This window comes from Papio anubis, chromosome 11 (assembly GCF_008728515.1).
Source record: "Papio anubis isolate 15944 chromosome 11, Panubis1.0, whole genome shotgun sequence".
Taxonomy (NCBI): Eukaryota; Metazoa; Chordata; class Mammalia; order Primates; family Cercopithecidae; genus Papio; species Papio anubis.
Genome location: NC_044986.1, coordinates 114,063,358 through 114,083,384, shown reverse-complemented (window position 1 = coordinate 114,083,384; position 20,027 = coordinate 114,063,358). Strand labels below are relative to the sequence as shown.

General features: G+C 41.2%; 1 protein-coding gene across 3 annotated transcripts in view; it reads right to left on the bottom strand.

The window, feature by feature from the left end:
• UPF2 (UPF2 regulator of nonsense mediated mRNA decay) overlaps window positions 1-20,027 on the bottom strand; it is a 129,833-nt gene that overhangs the window by 77,719 nt on the left and 32,087 nt on the right. For all 3 annotated transcript variants that reach the window (XM_021943037.1, XM_021943036.2, XM_009213971.2), the window contains exons 5-8: window positions 11,182-11,379; window positions 8,052-8,201; window positions 5,890-5,993; window positions 3,662-3,747 (exon numbers count right to left, since the gene is read on the bottom strand). In XM_021943037.1, coding sequence (XP_021798729.1) covers window positions 3,662-3,747; window positions 5,890-5,993; window positions 8,052-8,201; window positions 11,182-11,379 — 538 coding nt within the window. The remainder of the gene's footprint in view (window positions 1-3,661; window positions 3,748-5,889; window positions 5,994-8,051; window positions 8,202-11,181; window positions 11,380-20,027) is intronic.

Sequence of the window (20,027 nt, the reverse complement as noted above, 5' to 3'; positions counted from 1 at the left end):
TGAGATGAAAAGATATGTATCAGTTACCCACTGTGTTAAAAACAGGAAACAAGAATCTATAATTGTATTTTCTTGTATACGCAGAAGAATCTTTGGGAGAATATATAAGCATCAAGATACTGATTTCCTACTGAAAGGAGTGGAAATTGGGCAGATGGGAAGGCAAGGATAAGAAGGATACTTTTCATCTATAACGTTCTCTACTTCTGGATTTTGAGCTATAGGGCTGTATCACTTATTATTTAAAACTGCATATGATCAAGATTAATTCCTCAAATATTTTAAGGTTGGACTATATGCCAAACACTATACTTGGTGTTGGAGATGCAGAAAATGAAAAGATGGAGTCTTCTGTCCTAAAGAGTGATAGTTTCAAGCCCGAAGGAGAGACAGGAAGCAAACCAACATGAAGTGCTGTAAAGAACATCTCTATCTACACAAGGGAAAAAAGGAAGGCTGTTCATAGAGGATAGCTCTTATTAAAGACTGAAAGATGAGTCAAAGATTTCCAGTGGAAAAATAAAGGACATCCCAGATAAAAGCAGAGAGCAGCGGGAAAGGCATGGGAGTAGAGAGAGCAAACGGTATTCGAGAAGCCATTACAGATCAAGATTCTGCAGGAGGAAGAATAGCTAGAATTAAGACTGAAGAAGTTGAAAACCAGCTAGCTAAGAAAGAGCATTATATATCATGTTGCCTAATTTGATCACCTTTTACATGACAGGTATTGCACTATGCGATGGGTATAAAGCAGTAAACATGGCCTCCTTCCTGCAGTTTACAGTCTAGAGGACAACATCAAAACATTTAAGAAAGAGGTTTGGCTGGGCGTGGTGGCTCACACATGTAATCCCAGCACTTTCGGAGGCCAAGGCGGGCGGATCACAAAGTCAGGAGTTTAAGATCAGCCTGGCCAACAGAGTGAAACCCCATCTCTACTAAAAATATAAAAATTAGCCGGGCATGGTGGCAGGAGCCCATAGTCCCAGCTAATTGGGAGGCTGAGGGAGCAGAATCGCTTGAACCCTGGAGTCGGAGGTTGCAGTGAGCTGAGATTGCACCTCTGCACTCCAGCCTGGGCGACAAGCGAGACTCTGTATCAGAAAAAAACAACAAAAAAAGAGGTTTTACCAAGAATTTCCAGGAGTTTGATGCCATGACCTTTCCTGTCTCTGTCTCTCTGCACATACTGTGTTGCCTCTGTCAGCAATGCTCTCCCTACATTCCCAATCCCCACCCATCCCTTATCTAGTCCATTCTTCTCAGGCCTCAGATTAAATGACCCTTGTTCCAGGCAGTCTTCTCTGACTCCTCAGACTCAGTCAGTTCCACTTGGCTCTATGCTTCAAAGCATGCTGCGCTTCTTCTTGACAATGGCACTTAGAATTACTCCTGTGTCTGCCTCTCCAAACTGTAAGCTGTATGAATACAAGAACTAAGATGATCTTGTTCACCCCTGTACTGTATCTCCAGCATGGATCACAGTACACAGCAGATGCTTAATGAATTATTTAATGAATGATTAAATTTTAGAATAATATAACAATCTTTCCTGATTATCAGGCTGATTATAATATACTTAATTGTATTTATATACCACAAGGATATAAGACTATGAGATCTATTTCTCATGGCTCTAGAATACTTGCATCTTTTTAAAATACTTATGATAAACTGTCACTTCATTCCACCTTTTTTTTGAGATGGAATCTCGCTCTGTCACCGAGGCTGGAGTGCAATAGCATTATCTTGGCTCATTGCAACCTCTGCCTCCTGGGTTCAACTGGTTCTCCTGCCACGGCCTCATGAGAAGCTGAGTACGGGCATGCACCACCACACCCTGCTAATTTTGTATTTTAGTAGAGATGGGGTTTCACCATGTTGGTCAGGCAGGTCTCGAACTCCTGACCTCAGGTGATCCACCAGCCTCAGCCTCCCAAAGTGCTGGGATTACAGGCCTGAGCCACTGTGCCTGGCCTGAAGTATGTAATTTTACATTATAAAAATATTCATCCACGGGGGCCGGGCGCGGTGGCTCAAGCCTGTAATCCCAGCACTTTGGGAGGCCGAGACGGGCGGATCACGAGGTCAGGAGATCGAGACCATCCTGGCTAACATGGTGAAACCCCGTCTCTACTAAAAAATACGAAAAACTAGCCGGGCGAGGTGGCGGGCGCCTGTAGTCCCAGCTACTCGGGAGGCTGAGGCAGGAGAATGGCGTGAACCCGGGAGGCGGAGCTTGCAGTGAGCCGAGATCGCGCCACTGCACTCCAGCCTGGGCGACAGCGCCAGACTCCGTCTCAAAAAAAAAAAAAAAAAATAAATAAAATAAATAAAAATATTCATCTATATGACTTCTTCAATTACATAATTCTTAATTATCTACTCACTACATTAACACATTCTCTCTCTCTTGCCCCACTAAAATGAATTAATAATGCTAACGGGAGATTAAAAACTGATATGAAAGAAAAAAGGCAAGTAGTGATTTGGTTTCACTGAGAAATCTTACCATTATCAAGAGATTATGGGCCTCCATCAATGAATGAACCTCATTAAAATTCTGCTGAAGAAACCTTCAATGAAATCCCTCAGAATCCTTATCTTTTGGGGAGAGTATCTGTCTTAGCTACATCATATGTAATCATTTTAATAGTTAACAAAATTATTTAATTATTTATTGTTGAATAAACGGAAATAGATCTCCTCCAGGATTCTTTTTTTTTTTTTTTTTTTTTGAGGCGGAGTCTTCACTCTGTCGCCCAGGCTGGAGTGCAGTGGCGCGATCTCGGCTCACTGCAAGCTCCGCCTCCCGGGTCCGCGCCATTCTCCTGCCTCAGCCTCCCGAGTAGCTGGGACTACAGGCGCCGCCACCACGCCCGGCTAATTTTTTGTATTTTTAGTAGAGACGGGGTTTCACTGTGTTAGCCAGGATGGTCTCGATCTCCTGACCTCGTGATCCGCCTGTCTCGGCCTCCCAAAGTGCTGGGATTACAGGCTTGAGCCACCGCGCCCGGCCATCTCCTCCAGGATTCTAAGGTCAACAGTCTATGAGTGGTCCTGAAATGTTCAGGTGAAGTAGAAATTTTAATTTAGTGTAATATAATGCATCAGAATTATCTAAAAGCATTATGCAACTGAATATGTGTCTTGAATTACTAGCAACATAATCATTAGTGTGATTTCCAATTCTATCCAATGAGTCTCTAGGCAGGCTATCATACCTCTAAACTATTATAATTACCTAAATAACTTGAAATTTTTCATTTAAACATAAATCTAAGAACTAGATATATTACATTAGCCTGATCTTTGCACAAACTAAAAACTCTCAAAAAAAAAAATATGTTCCATTTATTACTTTTTCTTCAGAGGCAAAAATGCAAAACAAGTGCTTCTAGCAATTCTTATTCTTCTTAAGCTACTCTTAAACATTTTCTCTTAAAATAATTAGGTATCAGAAGAAATATTCCCATCAGAGCTAACAAGCAGTGAACAAAAATCAATGGGAAACAAGTTCTAAAAAAATACGCTAATAATGCTAATGACCTACAGAGTGAGTAAAATCAAAAGCAATATTTTTAAAAAGATAAGAATTTTGATCCTACAACCAGCACTACAGAGTAAAAACACTAATAAATTTCTCTTTTATAACACTTACCTTTGTCTGGGAACTATGAAGAGTGCCCGTACCAACTTCTTCCTGTTTGCCTTTGTGTTCATGTTCATGCAAAAATCCATTGCTGCCTGTTGGGAAAAAGCAAACTTTTTCTTTAAAAACCTCTATTTAGTTACGGAAAGCAGAAATCCTGCCTACTACGATATTTTTATTTGTTCTTAAACATTTCAAAATGGTTTTAAGAAACTAGTATTGTTAGTATCAGGAAAGTTTTCTGATAGAGCTCAAAAGTAGCAAGAATAGTTACCAAGAGCCAAGAAAACTACTAACTCTCATAAGGATAACCAAAAAGCAGTACAGGTGAATGAGAAAAGAGAAAGGGACAGGCACAAATTATACCCAAGAAGATGTAAGGATAAGTGTGCCCTCACATTCACTAAAAAAGTTTAGTGTTGACAGTCAGATTTGGTAATGTTAGGGTTTAGAAAACAATACCCCAAAATATGGCTCTTTGGATGCTGAGTACTTCATTTGAACTAAGAAAACTGGAAAGCCTGGTAAGTGGCCTCAGTCAAGGTCTCTGACAATCCGTTGTTTCTCTTCCCAAGTGGAGGAAATGGCACTCTCTCTCTCCAAGATACCTTAGCTGACAGAGGAGAATTCTTCCAACAGAAACTCAACTGTCTTCAATCCCCTGTCTAAAATTTTATAAAACAGGGAATTTATCTAGATGACCATTACCACCTGGACAGACTCTTTTCTGAGACAAGGTCTCACTCTGTCACCCAGGCTGGGGTGCAGTGGCGCAATCATGGCTCACTGCAGCCTTGCTCTCCCAGGCTCAAGTGATCCTCCTGCCTCAGCTCCCGGCCAAGTAGCTGAGACTATAGGCATATGTAGTTAAGGCTGAAACATAATAAACAGCTCCTTGGCTGGGCACAGTGGCTCACGCCTGTAATTCTTGCACTCTGGAAGGCCGAGGCAGGCAGATCACCTGAGGTCAGGGGCTCGAGACCAGTCTGGCCAACATAGCGAAACCCTGTATCTACTAAAAATACAAAAAATTAGCCGGGCATGGTGGCGGGCACCTGTAGTCCCAGCTACTCGGGAGACTGAGGCAGGAGAATGGCGTGAACCCAGAAGGGAGAGCTTGCAGTGAGCTGAGATCACGCCACTACACTCTAGCCCAGGCGACAGAGCAAGACTCCGTCTCAAAAAACAAAAACAAAAACAAAAATTAGCCAAGTGTGGTGGTGGACAGTTGTAATCCCAGCTACTCAGGAGGCTGAGGCAGGAGAATTGCTTGAACCTGGGAGACAGAGGTTGCAGTGAGCCAAGATCGTGCCACTGCACTTCAGCCTGGGCACCAGAGCAAGACTCCATCTCAAAAAAAAAAAAAACGAAAACAAAAACAAAAAAAACTCATTTTTATGGACTCAACAAGGAGACTCTTAAGTGAAAGTGGCACTGTTTTTTTAACAGCAAATGCATGGTGAAAGTATAATGGTACTAGTATAATTTGGTACCACTACCTTGAATCATGATAAAATGCTAGTAGATCTACCCACCATCACTTTTGCAAATGTCAAAACAGTAAAAAAGAAAGAAAAAAAAAATCTGCCTGGTGCGGTGGCTCATGCCTGTAATCTGAGCACTTGGGAGGCAAAGGCAGGCAGACCACAAGGTCAGGAATTCGAGACCAGCCCAGCCAATATAATGAAACCCCGTCTCTACTAAAAATATAAAAATATTAGCCGGGCATGGTGGCGCATGTCTATAATCCCAGCTACTCAGGAAGCTGAGGCAGGAGAATTGCTTGAACCTGGGAGGCTGAGGTTGCAGTGAGCCGAGATCACACCACTGCACTCCAACCTAGGCGACAGAGTGAGACTCCATCTCAAAAAAAAAAAAAAACAACTTAATATTATCATCAAAAGAATTTTTGACCTCACAGAACCCCAGGAAGTGCCTCAAAGCCACTAAAAATCCAGAAACCATACTTTTAGCACCTTTGATATAAAACAATATTTTCCAAACTCTGGGATCCATATATGAACAGGACAAGATGCTATAGCCAATTCTATACCCAAACAGAGCATCTACGAATTATATCCAATTTTGTCTGCTTATGCTGAATTCCCATCTAAGACTTCATTTGAAGAAATGGTGGACTTTATAGCTCAAATAGTCTAAAAACCATAGACATTCCTTATCAGAGGACTCCTACAAGCTCCATGTGCTTGAATAAAGTTACACAGAGATACCAATACCTTGTCTATCAGATCTCGGTTGACACAGTTGGGCAACTGCTGTAGGAAAGCATCTACTATGAGCTTGAGATGAGATCCAGTGCTGGCTTCCTCATCTTCTTGTTCTAATGTAAAATCAGTTTTTAAATAGGTTAAAAAAGTACACAGAGAACACAGAATAAAAACATCCAATGATTGATTATTTGGAAAATAGATAATCTAGACCAATTTTTGTGCCCAGGAAAACATTAGTCATTTTTTAGAATATTATCCTGGAGGCCGGGCGCGGTGGCTCACGCCTGTAATCCCAGCACTTTGGGAGGCCGATAGGGGCGGATCACGAGGTCAGGAGATCGAGACCATCCTAGCTAACACGGTGAAACCCCGTCTCTACTAAAAAAATACAAAAATTAGCCGGGCGCGGTGGCGGGCGCCTGTAGTCCCACCTATACTGGAGGCTGAGGCAGGAGAATGGCTTGAACCCGGGAGGCGGAGCTTGCAGTGAGCCGAGATCACGCCACTGCACTCCAGCCTGGGCGACAGGGCGAGACTCCGTCTCAAAAAAAAAAAAAAAAAAAGAATATTATCCTGGAAAGTTTAGGTAACTCTAGAATCATAACATCAAGTCACTAGAGTCTTTCAGGTATCAACTATAAAAAGTCAAACTTTTTGCATTAGGCACAAAAACTTGGTCAGAAAAAGCATGCAGTGTTATGGTAAATGTTATTTGTATCTGCCCGGCATCCCTTCCCCTATGTTCTTCAATTAACAGCACTCCCAATTCTTGCCTTTGAAGCACTAAGCCTCCCTATTTCATGTGATTCTAAGGAGGGTGGCTGGTTTACATAGAGAAAGAATCTGCAGTAAGATAGGGTAAAGCCAACAGAGAGAAAAGCAGTATTGACAGAAGGTATCCTTCTAATAAAGAATCTTGGCCAGGTGTGATGGCTCATGCCTATAATGCCAGGGCTTTACGAGGTTGAGGCAGGAGGATCACTTGAGGCCAGGAGTCCAAGACCAGCCTGGGCAACACAGCAAGACCCTATCTCTAAAAAATATAAAATAAAATAAAAATAAAAATAAAATAAGCTGGGTGTGGTGGTGCACATCTACAGTCCCAGCTACTTGGGAGGCTGATGCAGGAGGATGACTTGAGCTTAAGAGTTTGAGGCTGCAGTCAATTATGATCATGCCATGGCACTCCAGCCTGGGCAAGAGTGAAACCCTGTCCCAAAAAAATAAAAGAATCCTAGCTAATCAACTCAAAGCTTGATAGGAATTATTTAGGGAATAAACGTAATATTTGTATTACTGAATACAAAACACAATTCAATTATAAAGACAGATAAAATGAATAGATGAACTGATAAGCTAGTCATATTCCTACCCAGTAATCATTTCAGAATAACTTTCAAATACATTAATGTTGTTTGTAAAGATTATGTCATATAATTAAATCAATCAGGAGAATGCTATCAAGTTATCAGAAAAGTATCATTATTCCATCACAGAAGGGGTAGCAAGAAAAATTTATTTTGAGATACTTATTTATTTTGAGATACTTAGGGCAAGTATTTTGAGATACTTAGGGTAAGTATTTATTTTGAGATACTTAGGGTAGCAAGAAAAATTTATTTTGAGATACTTAGGGCCGGGTGCAGTGGCTCATGCCTGTAATCCCAGCAGTCTGGGAGCCAGGTGGATCACCTGAGGTCAGGAGTTTGAGACAAGCCTGGCCAACATGGTGAAACCCCATCTCTACTAAAAAATACAAAAATTGGCTGCACAAGGTGGCAGGCAGCTGTAATCCCAGCTACTTGGGAGGCTGAGGCAGGAGAATTGCTTGAACCCAGCAGGCAGAAGTTGCAGTGAGCCAAGATTGTACCATCGCACTCCTGCCTGGAGGACAAGAGTGAGACTTCGTTCAAAAAAAAAAAAAAAAAAAAGATATTTAGAACTAAGTTATTTAAAATTTAGAAGATCATTAAAGCTTGTAGACATATAATACTGGGTATGTAATGTCCTGTTATAAATCGAATTCCAAAAACAGTGATGGACTGAAAACAACAGAAAAACAAGGGATTAAAAAATACAGAATTAAGGAGAAAAGATCTGTATTCTTAGGCAAGAGCTCTGTATGTAAAAACCAATTAAAAATGAAAGTTGGTAAAATAGTTCTTTACCTTGTTCATCAAGAAGTTTCTTTGTAAGATCTTCAGCTTCATCTCCACCCTCTAACTCTAAGGTGTCATCATTAATTTCTAGATTCTCCAACTCAAGTTCCAAATCATCGGGACTTGATACCTCCTTATTATCCTTAGATTCTTTTGGCTCTGTTGAAAAGCAAACAAGTATACCTAAATTCAAAGTCATATTAAAATCCTGCTACACAAAAGTAGATAAAGATTCACAAAATCTGCATCACTTCTTTTAAAACCTGCATGTATAACCGGCAACTGAAGTTAATATATTTAGATTTTATAAAATACATTATGCTCGGCTGGGCATGGTGGCTCACCCCTGTAATCCCAGCACTTTGGGAGGCCCAGGAGGGAGATCACCTGAGGTCAGGAGTTTGAGACCAGCCTGACCAATATGGTGAAACCCCACCTCTACTAAAAATACAAAAATTAACTGGGCATGGTGGTGCATGCCTGTAATCCCAGCTACTCAGGAAGCTGAGGCAGGAGAATCGCCTGAACCCAGGAGTTGGAGATTGCAGTGAGCCGAGATAATGCCATTGCACTCCAGCCAGAGCAAAAAGAGCGAAACTCCGTCTCAAAAATATATATACATTATGCTCATCGAGAACGAAGGCTATATCTTCTCTGATTATGTATACCATTTGTTAACTGAAGAGATGGACGGATGACTGGATGGAAAGATATATGTGTGGATGAGGACTTACATGGCATGAAAATCTATCTATGCTAAAGGTGGCGGGGGAGAAAGGCTGATTAAAGTGGACTCACATTAAGAAGGGTCTCAAACTCCCAGATGAGGAGTTGAGAGTTTCTCCTTTATGCAAGGGATAACATTTAAAAGGGAACTGATGTGAAAATTAACTTAGCAGCAATATATAAAATCAATTAGAAAGTCAGGAAAGGGTAGATATAGAAAGACCAATTAGGAAAATATCCTTATCATTTCAATGTGAAGGGTTAGAGAAAACCAAAAAATGAAACACAACAAAAGAAAATGACCAGTAATTGGTAAAAGGCAAAACAGGAAGAATAAAAAAGAAAGAGAAACCAAACCTTAGTTGAATAAGAGGGACAAAATGTTAATAACTGAAGTTGAGTGATAGGTAAATGCAAGTTCACTATAACAGCCTTCTTTTGTGTTTGAAAATTTTCGTAAATAAGAAACAAAAGCCAATAAAACCTGAGTTCAAGAATATATACCTAGGCCGGGCGCGGTGGCTCAAGCCTGTAATCCCAGCACTTTGGGAGGCCGAGGCGGGTGGATCACAAGGTCAGGAGATCGAGACCATCCTGGCTAACATGGTGAAACCCCGTCTCTACTAAAAATACAAAAAACTAGCCGAGCGTGGTGGCGAGCGCCTGTAGTCCCAGCTACTCAGAGGCTGAGGCGGGAGAATGGCGTGAACCCGGGAGGTGGAGCTTGCAGTGAGCTGAGATTGCGCCACTGCACTCCAGCCTGGGCGACAGAGCGAGACTCCGTCTCAAAAAAAAAAAAAAAGAATATATACCTAAACTGAAAGTATGGTATTTCTCAGCTTCATCTCTTAAAAGCCTCTAATCTTCTAATTTCTGCATTGAACACAGAAATGTCTTACTGATACTTGATGTCATATCTTATTTGGGAGGATGAAAACTCTAGTATGAATCAGTTTTGCTACCTCTAGATGAAAACAGACTACTACTTTCTCATTCATTCATCTTTTCATTCTACTTTTACTGAATATCTACTATGTGCTAGGTATTGTTCTAGGCACCAGGAATATACCTGTGAGTACAGCAGAGAAAAACTCCTGCCCACATGCAGCATGCATTCACTCCCCAATGTCCCCTGATGTCTGGCTACTAAAACATCTACTAATCAGCTACATGTTCAAAATGATGCTAAGCTGTCAGACATTCTGAAAAAAGTTTAAAATGTGACCCTTGCTCTCAAAAAACATACAATTTATCTGAGGAAATTAAACTAACATGCATAAGGTAGTCAAATAGGGTATGGTGGGAGAGGGTTCCAAGCAGAAAACAGAACAATGCAGGAAGGCAAGAAGGCAAGAAGATGGGCCCATTTCAGAGACTGAGAAGGATGGCAAATTAAGGATAATAGAGTTGTAATGGCAAACCTGAAACTATGCGGGTCTTAAAGAGACAATGTTAACAATTTTAAATTATATTCCAAGTACATGTAAAGTTATTCAAGGACATCAGGTAGGCAGGAGAGTAAAATTAATGTTTAGGAATGCACAGGCTGAGTGTGGTGGCTCACGCCTGTAATCTTAGCACTTTGGGAAGCCGAGGCAGGTGGATCACTTGAAGTCAGGCGTTCAAGACCAGCCTGACCAACATGGTGAAACCCCGTCTCTACTAAAAATACAAAATTAGCCAGGCGTGGTAGCACACTTCTGTAATCCCAGTTACTTGGGAGGCTAAAGCAGGAGAATCACTTGAACCTGGGAGGTGTAGGCTGCAGTGAGCCGAGATCATACGACTGCACTCCAGCCTGGGCAACAAGAGCAAAAACTCTGCCTCAAAAAAAAAAAAAAAGAATGCACAGAAGGAAACAAAGCAAATACAGGGCAACCAGATAGGAGGTGTTACAGTAACCCAAGTGAGAGAGGATGGGAGTTAGATTAGAATAGCAGCAGCAAATATAAGACAAACCCGAGAAACATAACGTAACTGGCATTCAGAAACTCCCACTCTATTAATGACCTAAAAGCTCTGACTTCTCTAAAGTCACTCTTCTTCACAAAGAGTTGGTTCTATCTAGCCTAGAAAAGGCAGTACAGGTAACAAGCATCTAGAGCTAACACCTGCCCTAACAATCTACCTGGGAGAAATGCGTATCTTACCAAGACCTCACATGAATTCACTACAAGACATTATAAACAAACACTTTCAAATTAACATTAACTTAAATGTATCAGCATTGTTAAAAGTATGTCAATTATCATCCTTTAATGCTCCATCATTCCATACAATTCTGTCACTCATTTACTCTAATGACTCAATGTTCATATTACAAAACTAGTAGCTTTTTTTTTTTTTTAACAAATACTATTTTGAAGCTAATTCTTGTAGCACTTAATGTAAATATTTTTTCTCTAGAATTTACCTTTGGTATCATCTTTGTTGGACTCTTTATTCTGACAACTTTTTTCATTGTCTTTAAACAAGATGGCTGGGACAAAAGCCTTCAAATCAATGAGGTTCTCATAAAAATTCCGAGCATCTTCATCTTCCCATATACCACCTTCCAAGTCATATTCTCCAGGTTTACCAGGAGTGAATATATCAATTCCAGGCCCATGTTCTACCATAAAATAAATCACAAGTAATTAACATAACTTGAGGTTATAGCATGATAAACAGGACATTCGTTATTTTTTCAGTTTTATAGCTATTGAATCTTGAGTGTTTCAACTGACAGGAACTTCTTCAATCAACAAGCACATGTGACCATTTTCAACACCAAATCAAAAACTGTGTTTTAAATAAAGCCCTTTAATAAAACAGACTAGAGAACAGCATAAATACTTTTTGCTCTTACACTTGTTTTAAGCAATTAATATGAGATTAAATAGCCATTTGATAAATTAGGTCTACTTTCATGAAACTTAAAGTCAAAAAATAAAATATATAAGTCTGGCCACTCCTAAGACATCCGTTTAAAGTCTCACCTCCCCCATGAGTATTTTTTTTTTTTTGGCAACTCATAATCCTCTATACTATTTACATCATACTTATATACCATTTATATCTCCAAAGACAGACCATAAACCTTTAATTAAGAAGCATTCCTCCTTTTGGCATAATCCTTAGCACATGGTAGATTGCCACTGTCAACCTAAAATAATCAAAAAGGTCAGAATCTAGTTTTAAAGAGAGTTTATTCAATTGCAAAGTTTGAGGACAGCCTCCCAGGAAGCAGAGATTCCAAAGAACAGAAGTCAGCGTTCCAAAGTGTAGAAGTTTGAGATTGCTTTTATAGAGAAAGTTTAGGTAATTTCAACATCTTTCCACATAAGGCTTAATGCACAGTTACAACTATCTGATTAGTAGAAGTCGTCTTTTTTAGGAAAGATATACACAGGTTATGTAATTCAGTCTCCAAGGCTTAACTTTCCCCTTGCTATAATAAATTTAGAGGGTCCTGAAATTTTTTTTTTTTTAAACAGAGTCTTACTCTGTCGCCCAGGCTGAAGTGCAATGGTCTGATATTGCCTCACCACAACCTCCACCTCCCGGGTTCAAGTAATTCTCCTGCCTTAGCCTCCCAGGTAGCTGGGATTACAACTGTCCACCACCACACTTGGCTAATTTTTCGTATTTTTAGTAGAGATGGGGTTTCGCCATGTTGGCCAGGCTGGTGTCAAACTCCTGACCTCGGCTGATCCACCCGCCTCGGCCTCCCAAAGTGCTGGGATTACACGCATGAGCCACCACACCCAGACTGTATTTATTTATTTATTTATTTTGAATTGAGACAGGGTCTCACTCTGTTGCCCAGGCTGGAGTGTGGTGACACAATCATAGCTTACTGTAGCCTCAAAATCCTGGGCTCGCACAATCCTCCTGCCTCACCCTCCTAAGTAGCTGGGACTACAGGCATGCGTCATCAAGCCCAGCTAATTTTTCTATTTTCAGTAGAGATGGGGTTTCATTATGTTGCCCAGGCTGGTCTCAAACTCCTAAGTTCAAGGGATCCACCCGCCTCAGCCTCTCAAAGTGCTGGGATTACAGGCATGCGTGACCACGCTCAGCCTTTATTTTCTTTTATGCCATAAATGTCAGTCAATTGATAACTGGAAAAGAAGGGAAGAAAGATGAAGTGTACAGATCTCTTATTAGAGAATGGAAAGTATGTACATATTCACACATATGCAGTACATACAACTATAGATTATAAACTCAGAACACTGAAAGTAACTTCCTACTTTATGATTATGAACTCATTCATGAACGTATCTATTCTCACATACTTCTCTCCAAATGAGAATTATAGAGTGACTATGTAAATTAAAATTAACCCTAAGTTAGATTATCCATTAAATGTGATTTATGAAAATAAGAACACCAAAAACAAAAAAACACTGGCTGCTTGAAACTCCTCACTTTCCTTACAGAACATATATTTAAACACAGACTTATTAGGACACTAAACCAATACACCAAAAAGAAAAACACTGACATATTTACAACTTCTGTTTAATGAAAAGTATAAACAAAAGTAAAAAACAAACTAGAAGACAATATTGACAATATTTAAAGAATACATCCGTAATATATAGAGCATGGTATAATAAATATATTTGGTGTTTGTCATTGGTTCCTGGCAGACCTCCTAAAAATGGAATTTCCTGAGTAAAAGTAATGTATTTTGTTATTCATAACTAGCTTATTGACCCTACCTCAGCTGATGCTAATGAGGTGACTTAGGGTGGAGCCTCTGGATAGTCTCAGGATGGAGCCAGTCACCAGAAAGACCAAGTGACTACAGGATTAGAACTTTCAGCCCCACTCACCCACCCATCTAGGAAGCCGAGAGTCCTCGCCAGACACCAACTTGGCTGGCACCTTGATCTTAGACTTCCCAGACTCCAGAGAGGAGGAGTAAGTTTCTGTTGCTCGTAAGTTGCCCGGTCTAGGATATTTTGCTACAACAGCCTGAAAAGACTAAGACAACTATGTAATATTAATCAGGCGTTAAAAGGAATGAGATGTGGCCGGGCGCGGTGGCTCAAGCCTGTAATCCTAGCACTTTGGGAGGCCGAGACGGGCGGATCACGAGGTCAGGAGATCGAGACCATCCTGGCTAACAGGGTGAAACCCCGTCTCTATTAAGAAATACAAAAAACTAGCCGGGCGAGGTGGCGGGCGCCTGTAGTCCCAGCTACTTGGGAGGCTGAGGCCGGAGAATGGTGTGAACCCGGGAGGCGGAGCTTGCAGTGAGCTGAGATCCGGCCACTGCACTCCAGCCTGGGCGACAGAGCGAGACTCCGTCTCAAAAAAAAAAAAAAAAAAAAAAAAAAAAGGAATGAGATGTATCTACAAGAACTGACTCAGAAAGCTCTCAAACATAATTATTGAAACAATAAAGGAAATCATGCAAAACATCTTACCTAAGTTACTGAAGCTAGAGATATCTGATTATACATATTTTGTGGAAAAAAGTAAAGTCTGGACACATTACTATCAAGCTGTTAAGGGTGGTTACCTTGGAGAATGTAATGCATCTGACAGTAAACTTTCACTTTTTAATCTACAATATGCATAAATATTTTGTGTATCTAAAAAATAATGTATATCAAAAAAATAAATTCAGCTTCTGAGAGGTAAAAATACTACCAAACAAAAGCAATAAAAAAATAGAAAAATCACAGGCAGAGGAGAAGAGAAAAAGAGAGGAGGGATAGTTGCAATGCATATAAAAAAGAGAAAAAGAGAGGAGGGATAGTTGCAATGCATATAAAAAATATAATTTCTGTCGGCTGGGCATGGTGGCTCAGGCCTGTAATCTCAGCATTTTGGGAGGCCGAGACGGGCAGATCACAAGGTCAGGAGATCGAGACCATCCTGGCTACCATGGTGAAACCCTCTCTCTACTAAAAATACAAAAAATTAGCCGGGCATGGTGGCAGGCACCTGTAGTCCCAGTTCCTCGGGAGGCTGAGGCAAGAGAATGGCGTGAACCCGGGAGGCGGAGCTTGCAGTGAGCTGTGAATGCGCCACTGTACTCCAGCCTGGGCGACAGAGCAAGACTCGGTCTCAAAATAATAATAATAATAATAATAATAAAAATAATTTCCTTAATATACAAAGTGCTTTTTTTTTTCCCCCCCTGAGATGGAGTGTCACTCTGTCACCCAAGCTGGAGTGCAATCTCAGCTCACTGCAACCTCCGCCTCCTGGGTTCAAGCAATTCTCTCACTTCAGCCTCCCGAGTAGCTGGGATTATATGCGCGCTCCACAACACCTGGCTAATTTTTGTATTTTTAGTAAAGATGGGTTTCACCATGTTGGCCAGGCTGGTCTAGAACTCCTGACCTCCAGTGATCCACCCACCTCGGCCTCCCAAAGCACTTTTATAAATCAATTTTTTAAAAAGATACAAGGGGAAAAAGGGCAGGGGGTGGAGGTATCAAAGATTCAAATAGGAATTTCACAGGAAAAATAATACATTTATAAAACAATCAATAAACTTAAAGATGCTAAAACCTGACTTCAAATTTAAAAATTAAGAACTACAATGTGGTAAGAGTGTAAAGAAACAGTCATTCTCGGGCCAGGCACAGTGGCTCATGCCTGTAATTCCAGCACTTTGGGAGCCCGAGGTGGATGGATCATGAGGTCAGGAGATTAAGACCATCCTGGCTAACACAGTGAAACCCTGTCTCTACTAAAAATACAAAAAATTAGCCGGGCATGGTAACACACGCCCGTAGTCCCAGCTGCCCAGGAGGCTGAGGCAGGAGAATCACTTGAAGCCGGGAGGCGGAGCTTGCAGTGAGCTGAGATCGCACCACTGTACTCCAGCCTGGGTGACAGAGCAAGACTCTGTTTCAAGAAAAAAAAAAGAAAGAAAGAAACAGTCATTCTCATATACTTAGTGGCATGTAATTTTTTTTTTTTTTTTTAATTTTAAGTTCCAGGATACACGTGCTGAATGTGCAAGTTTGTTACATAGGTATACATATTCCATGGTGGTTTGCTGTACTTATCAATCCATCATCTAGGTTTTAAGCTCCGCATGCATTAGGTATTTGTCCTAATCCTCTCCCTCCCCTTATCCCCCACCTCCCAACAGGCCCCAGTGTGTGTTGTTCCCCTTCCTGTGTCCACATGTTCTCACTGTTCAACTCCCACTTATGAGTGAGAACATGTGGTATTTGGTCTTTTTCCTATGTTAGTCTGCTGAGAACGAGGGCTTCCAGCTTCATCCATGTCCCTGCAAAGGACATGAACTCACTCTTTTTTATGGCTGCATAGTATTCCATGGTGTATATGTACCGCATTTTCTCTACCTAGTCTATTATTGATGGGCATTTGGGTTGCTGTAAATTTCTGTAATAGAAAATATGGCATTTCATACACATACATATATATATATATATATATATATATATATTTTTTTTTTTTTTTGAGGCAGAGTCTCACTCTGTCTCCCAGGCTGGAGTGCAGTGGCACGATCTCCGCTCACTGCAAGCTCCGCTGCCTCCCGGGTTCACGCCATTCTCCTGCCTCAGCCTCCCTAGAAGCTGGGACTACAGGTGCCCACCACCACGCCTGGCTAATTTTTTTGTATTTTCGGGGTTTCACCGCGTTAGCCAGGATGGTCTCGATCTCCTGACCTCGTGATCCGCCCGCCTCGGCCTCCCAAAGTGCTGGGATTACAGGTGTGAGCCATCGCGCCCGGCCAAATATGGCATTATATATTGAAACTTAAAATGCATATATCCTTTTAGCCCAAGAATTCTACTTCTAGGAATGTATCCTGTAAACACTAGCATATATACAGAAAGAAGCAGGTTCAGAGATTTTGTTACAGCACTGACAATAATAGCTAAAAGCCAGAAATACTAAGTGTTAATCAACAGAGGACAAGTAAACTACAGCACAACCATACAACAGGATACTACTATGTAGCAATTAAAAAGAATTAGATGGCACTAATGCATTAAAATGAAAAAAAATCTAAGACATATGATTAACTGGAAAAAGTGGCTGTAGAATAAAGGATATTCTGATCACTGGACAAAGTAAGCCTCTTCTGGACAAGATGAAGTACTGTATCAGTGACCCAAAATAACTAAAGATGCAAGCAAACAATATTAAAACAATGATTTTCAAACACTGGACATCAGGCAGTATAGGAAAATAATCCCTGATAAAGAGCAGACAAAAACTCAGCTCTTGGCCGGGCGCGGTGGCTCAAGCCTGTAATCCCAGCACTTTGGGAGGCCGAGACGGGCTGATCACAAGGTCAGGAGATCGAGACCATCCTGGCTAACAGGGTGAAACCCCGTCTCTACTAAAAAATACAAAAAAAAAGCTAGCCGAGCGAGGTGGCGGGTGCCTGTAGTCTCAGCTACTCGGGAGGCTGAGGCAGGAGAATGGCGTGAACCCGGGAGGCGGAGCTTGCAGTGAGCTGAGATCCGGCCACTGCACTCCAGCCTGGGCGACAGAGCGAGACTCTGTCTCAAAAAAAAAAAAAAAAACAAAAAAAAACAAACAAACAAACAAAAAAAACCTCAGCTCTACAACTGCCCCAGCTTACTTCATAAAGAGATTTTGTTCAGGCTATGGCCAAGTAAGAGAGAAGCCAGGCAGTCTCCCTGAGTTGAGGATGAGAGCTGAGAGTCTGGTAATACTCTACCCAAGGCAGGTCGAGTTCCCAGGACACAGTACCAGAGAAGAGAAACCAGCACAAAGATAGACTTCAAAAGATTTGCAGAGTCTCCTTGAACATTCAGCTGAGTACTGATCAGCTCCTATGTATAAGGAAACAAAGTGTTCACCTGAGTACTGATCAGCCTCTATGTGTGAGGAAACTAAGTGAGACTGGGAAAATAACTACTGAAAAGAATTAAGACTCATAGAGAGGCTCATGGGACCAGGAATAGTCTGTATACCCACCAGGCTGACTGAAGAATCTTCTAAGACTCTACTTTATCAGACAGAGTCCAGAAAGGTACTGCCTCAGTATTAGGAAAAATAAGCCCTAGATTAAAGGCTGCTCTGACACCTCCTAACAAAGCATCCTTTTAAAGATGAAACTATTTCCAAGTAACTTAACTGCACCCCAGGATGAAGCTTAATGATATTTATAAGAACACAAAAATATCCAGGACACATCCAATAAAACATTAGCAGGCATGAAGAAAATATGACAAGATATAGAAGAAAAAGAAAATATGACAAGATATAGAGATAACAAACGACTTCTCTAAATGGAATTAAATTATTGGACACCGTAGAAGAAAAGATGAGTGAACTTGAAGACATAACAATAGAAACTATCCAAAAGGAAAGGCAGGGAAAAATAATGAAGAACAAAAAGGACAGGACATTAATGAGCTGTGGGACAACTTTGAACAACCTAAAATACCTGTAATTGAGTCCCTATAGGAGAGGTGACAAAGGAGGAAAGAGAAAACACAATTGAAAATAAAGGTCAAGGTTTTCCTAATTTGATGATAACTATACACCCACAGATCCAGGAAGTTCAAGGAACCCCAAGTACAAGAAATGAAGAAAACCATACCAAGCCACACCATAACTAAGCTGCTTGAAATCAGCGATAATGAAAAAATTTTAAAGCAATGAGAGAAAAAATATATAAATTATATAAATAAGAACAAAGGTAAGAAAGGTAAGAGCACTCTTGATGGAACAATGCAAGCTAGAAGACAGAGGAGTAACATCTTTAAAGTACTGAGAGAAAAAAAGCTCTTGCCCTTAAGTTCTATGTCTGAAAAAAAAATTTTTTTTTAAGATACAGAGTCTCATTCTGTCACCCAGGTTGAATATCTGGGCTCATGCAATCCTCCCACCTCAGCCTCCCAAGTAGCTAGGACTACAGGCTGTGCCACATGACTAGCTAAATTTGTTTTATTTTTTAAAAATTTTTTGTAGAGACAGGGTCTCACTATGTTGCCCTGACTAGTCTCAAACTCACCTCAAACAATCCTCCTGCCTTGGCCTCCCAAAGCCCTGGTATTACAGGCGTAAGCCACCATGCCTAGACAAAAAGATCTTTTAAAAACAATGACAGGGCTGGGCACAGTGGCTCAAGCCTGTAATCCCAGCACTTTGGGAGGCTGAGGCAGGCAGATCGCTTGAGCTCAAAAGTTCGAGACCAGCCTGACCAACATGGTGAAACCCCATCTCTACTAAAAAGGCAAAAATCAGCCGGGCTTGGTGGCGCATACCTGTAGTCCCAGTTATTTCTTGGGAGGCTGAGGCACAAGAATTGCTTGAACCTGGGACGCAGAGGTTGCAGTAAGCCAAGACTGCACCATCGCATTCCAGCCTGGGTGATGGAGTGACACTCTGTCTCCAAAAATAAAAATAAAAACAATGACAGAATTTTTTCAAGGTCTATTAATTCTGGAAGATGTCTAAAAATACATTTAAAGTCATGACAGAGGGCGATGGCTCACGCCTGTAATCCCAACGCTTTGGGAGGTCGAAACGGTTGGATCACCTGAGGTTGGGAGTTTGAAACCAGCCTAATCAACATGGAGAAACCCTGCCTCTACTAAAAATACAAAATTAGGCCAGGCGCGGTGGCTCAAGCCTGTAATCCCAGCACTTTGGGAGGCCGAGGCGGGCGGATCACGAGGTCAGGAGATCGAGACCATCCTGGCTAACATGGTGAAACCTCGTCTCTACTAAAAATACAAAAAACTAGCCGGGCATGGTGGCGGGCGCCTGTAGTCCCAGCTACTCGGAGGCTGAGGCAGGAGAATGGCCTGAACCTGGGAGGCGGAGCTTGCAGTGAGCCGAGATCGCGCCACTGCACTCCAGCCTGGGTGACACAGCGCGAGACTCCGTCTCAAAAAAAATAAAAATAAAAATAAAAATAAAAATAAAAATACAAAATTAGCTGGGTGTGGTAGCACACGCCTGTAATCCCAGCTACTCAGGAGGCTGAGGCAGGAGAATTGCTTGAATCTGGCAGGCAGAGGTTGCAATGAGCCGAGATCGCGGCCATTGCACTCCAGTCTGGGCAACAAGAGTGAAACTCTGTCTCAAAAATAATAATAATAATAATACATTTAAAGTCATTTAAAATGAAAAGAAAAATTAGCTTAAATTTCAGTATGACAATTAGAGGAAAACGGTAAAGAAACCAACTAAATTAATCCCCAAGTATGCTAATTATTATTATTATTTTTTTGAGACGGAGTCTCACCCAGGCTGGAGTGCAATGGTGCGATCTCAGCAATCTGCAACCTC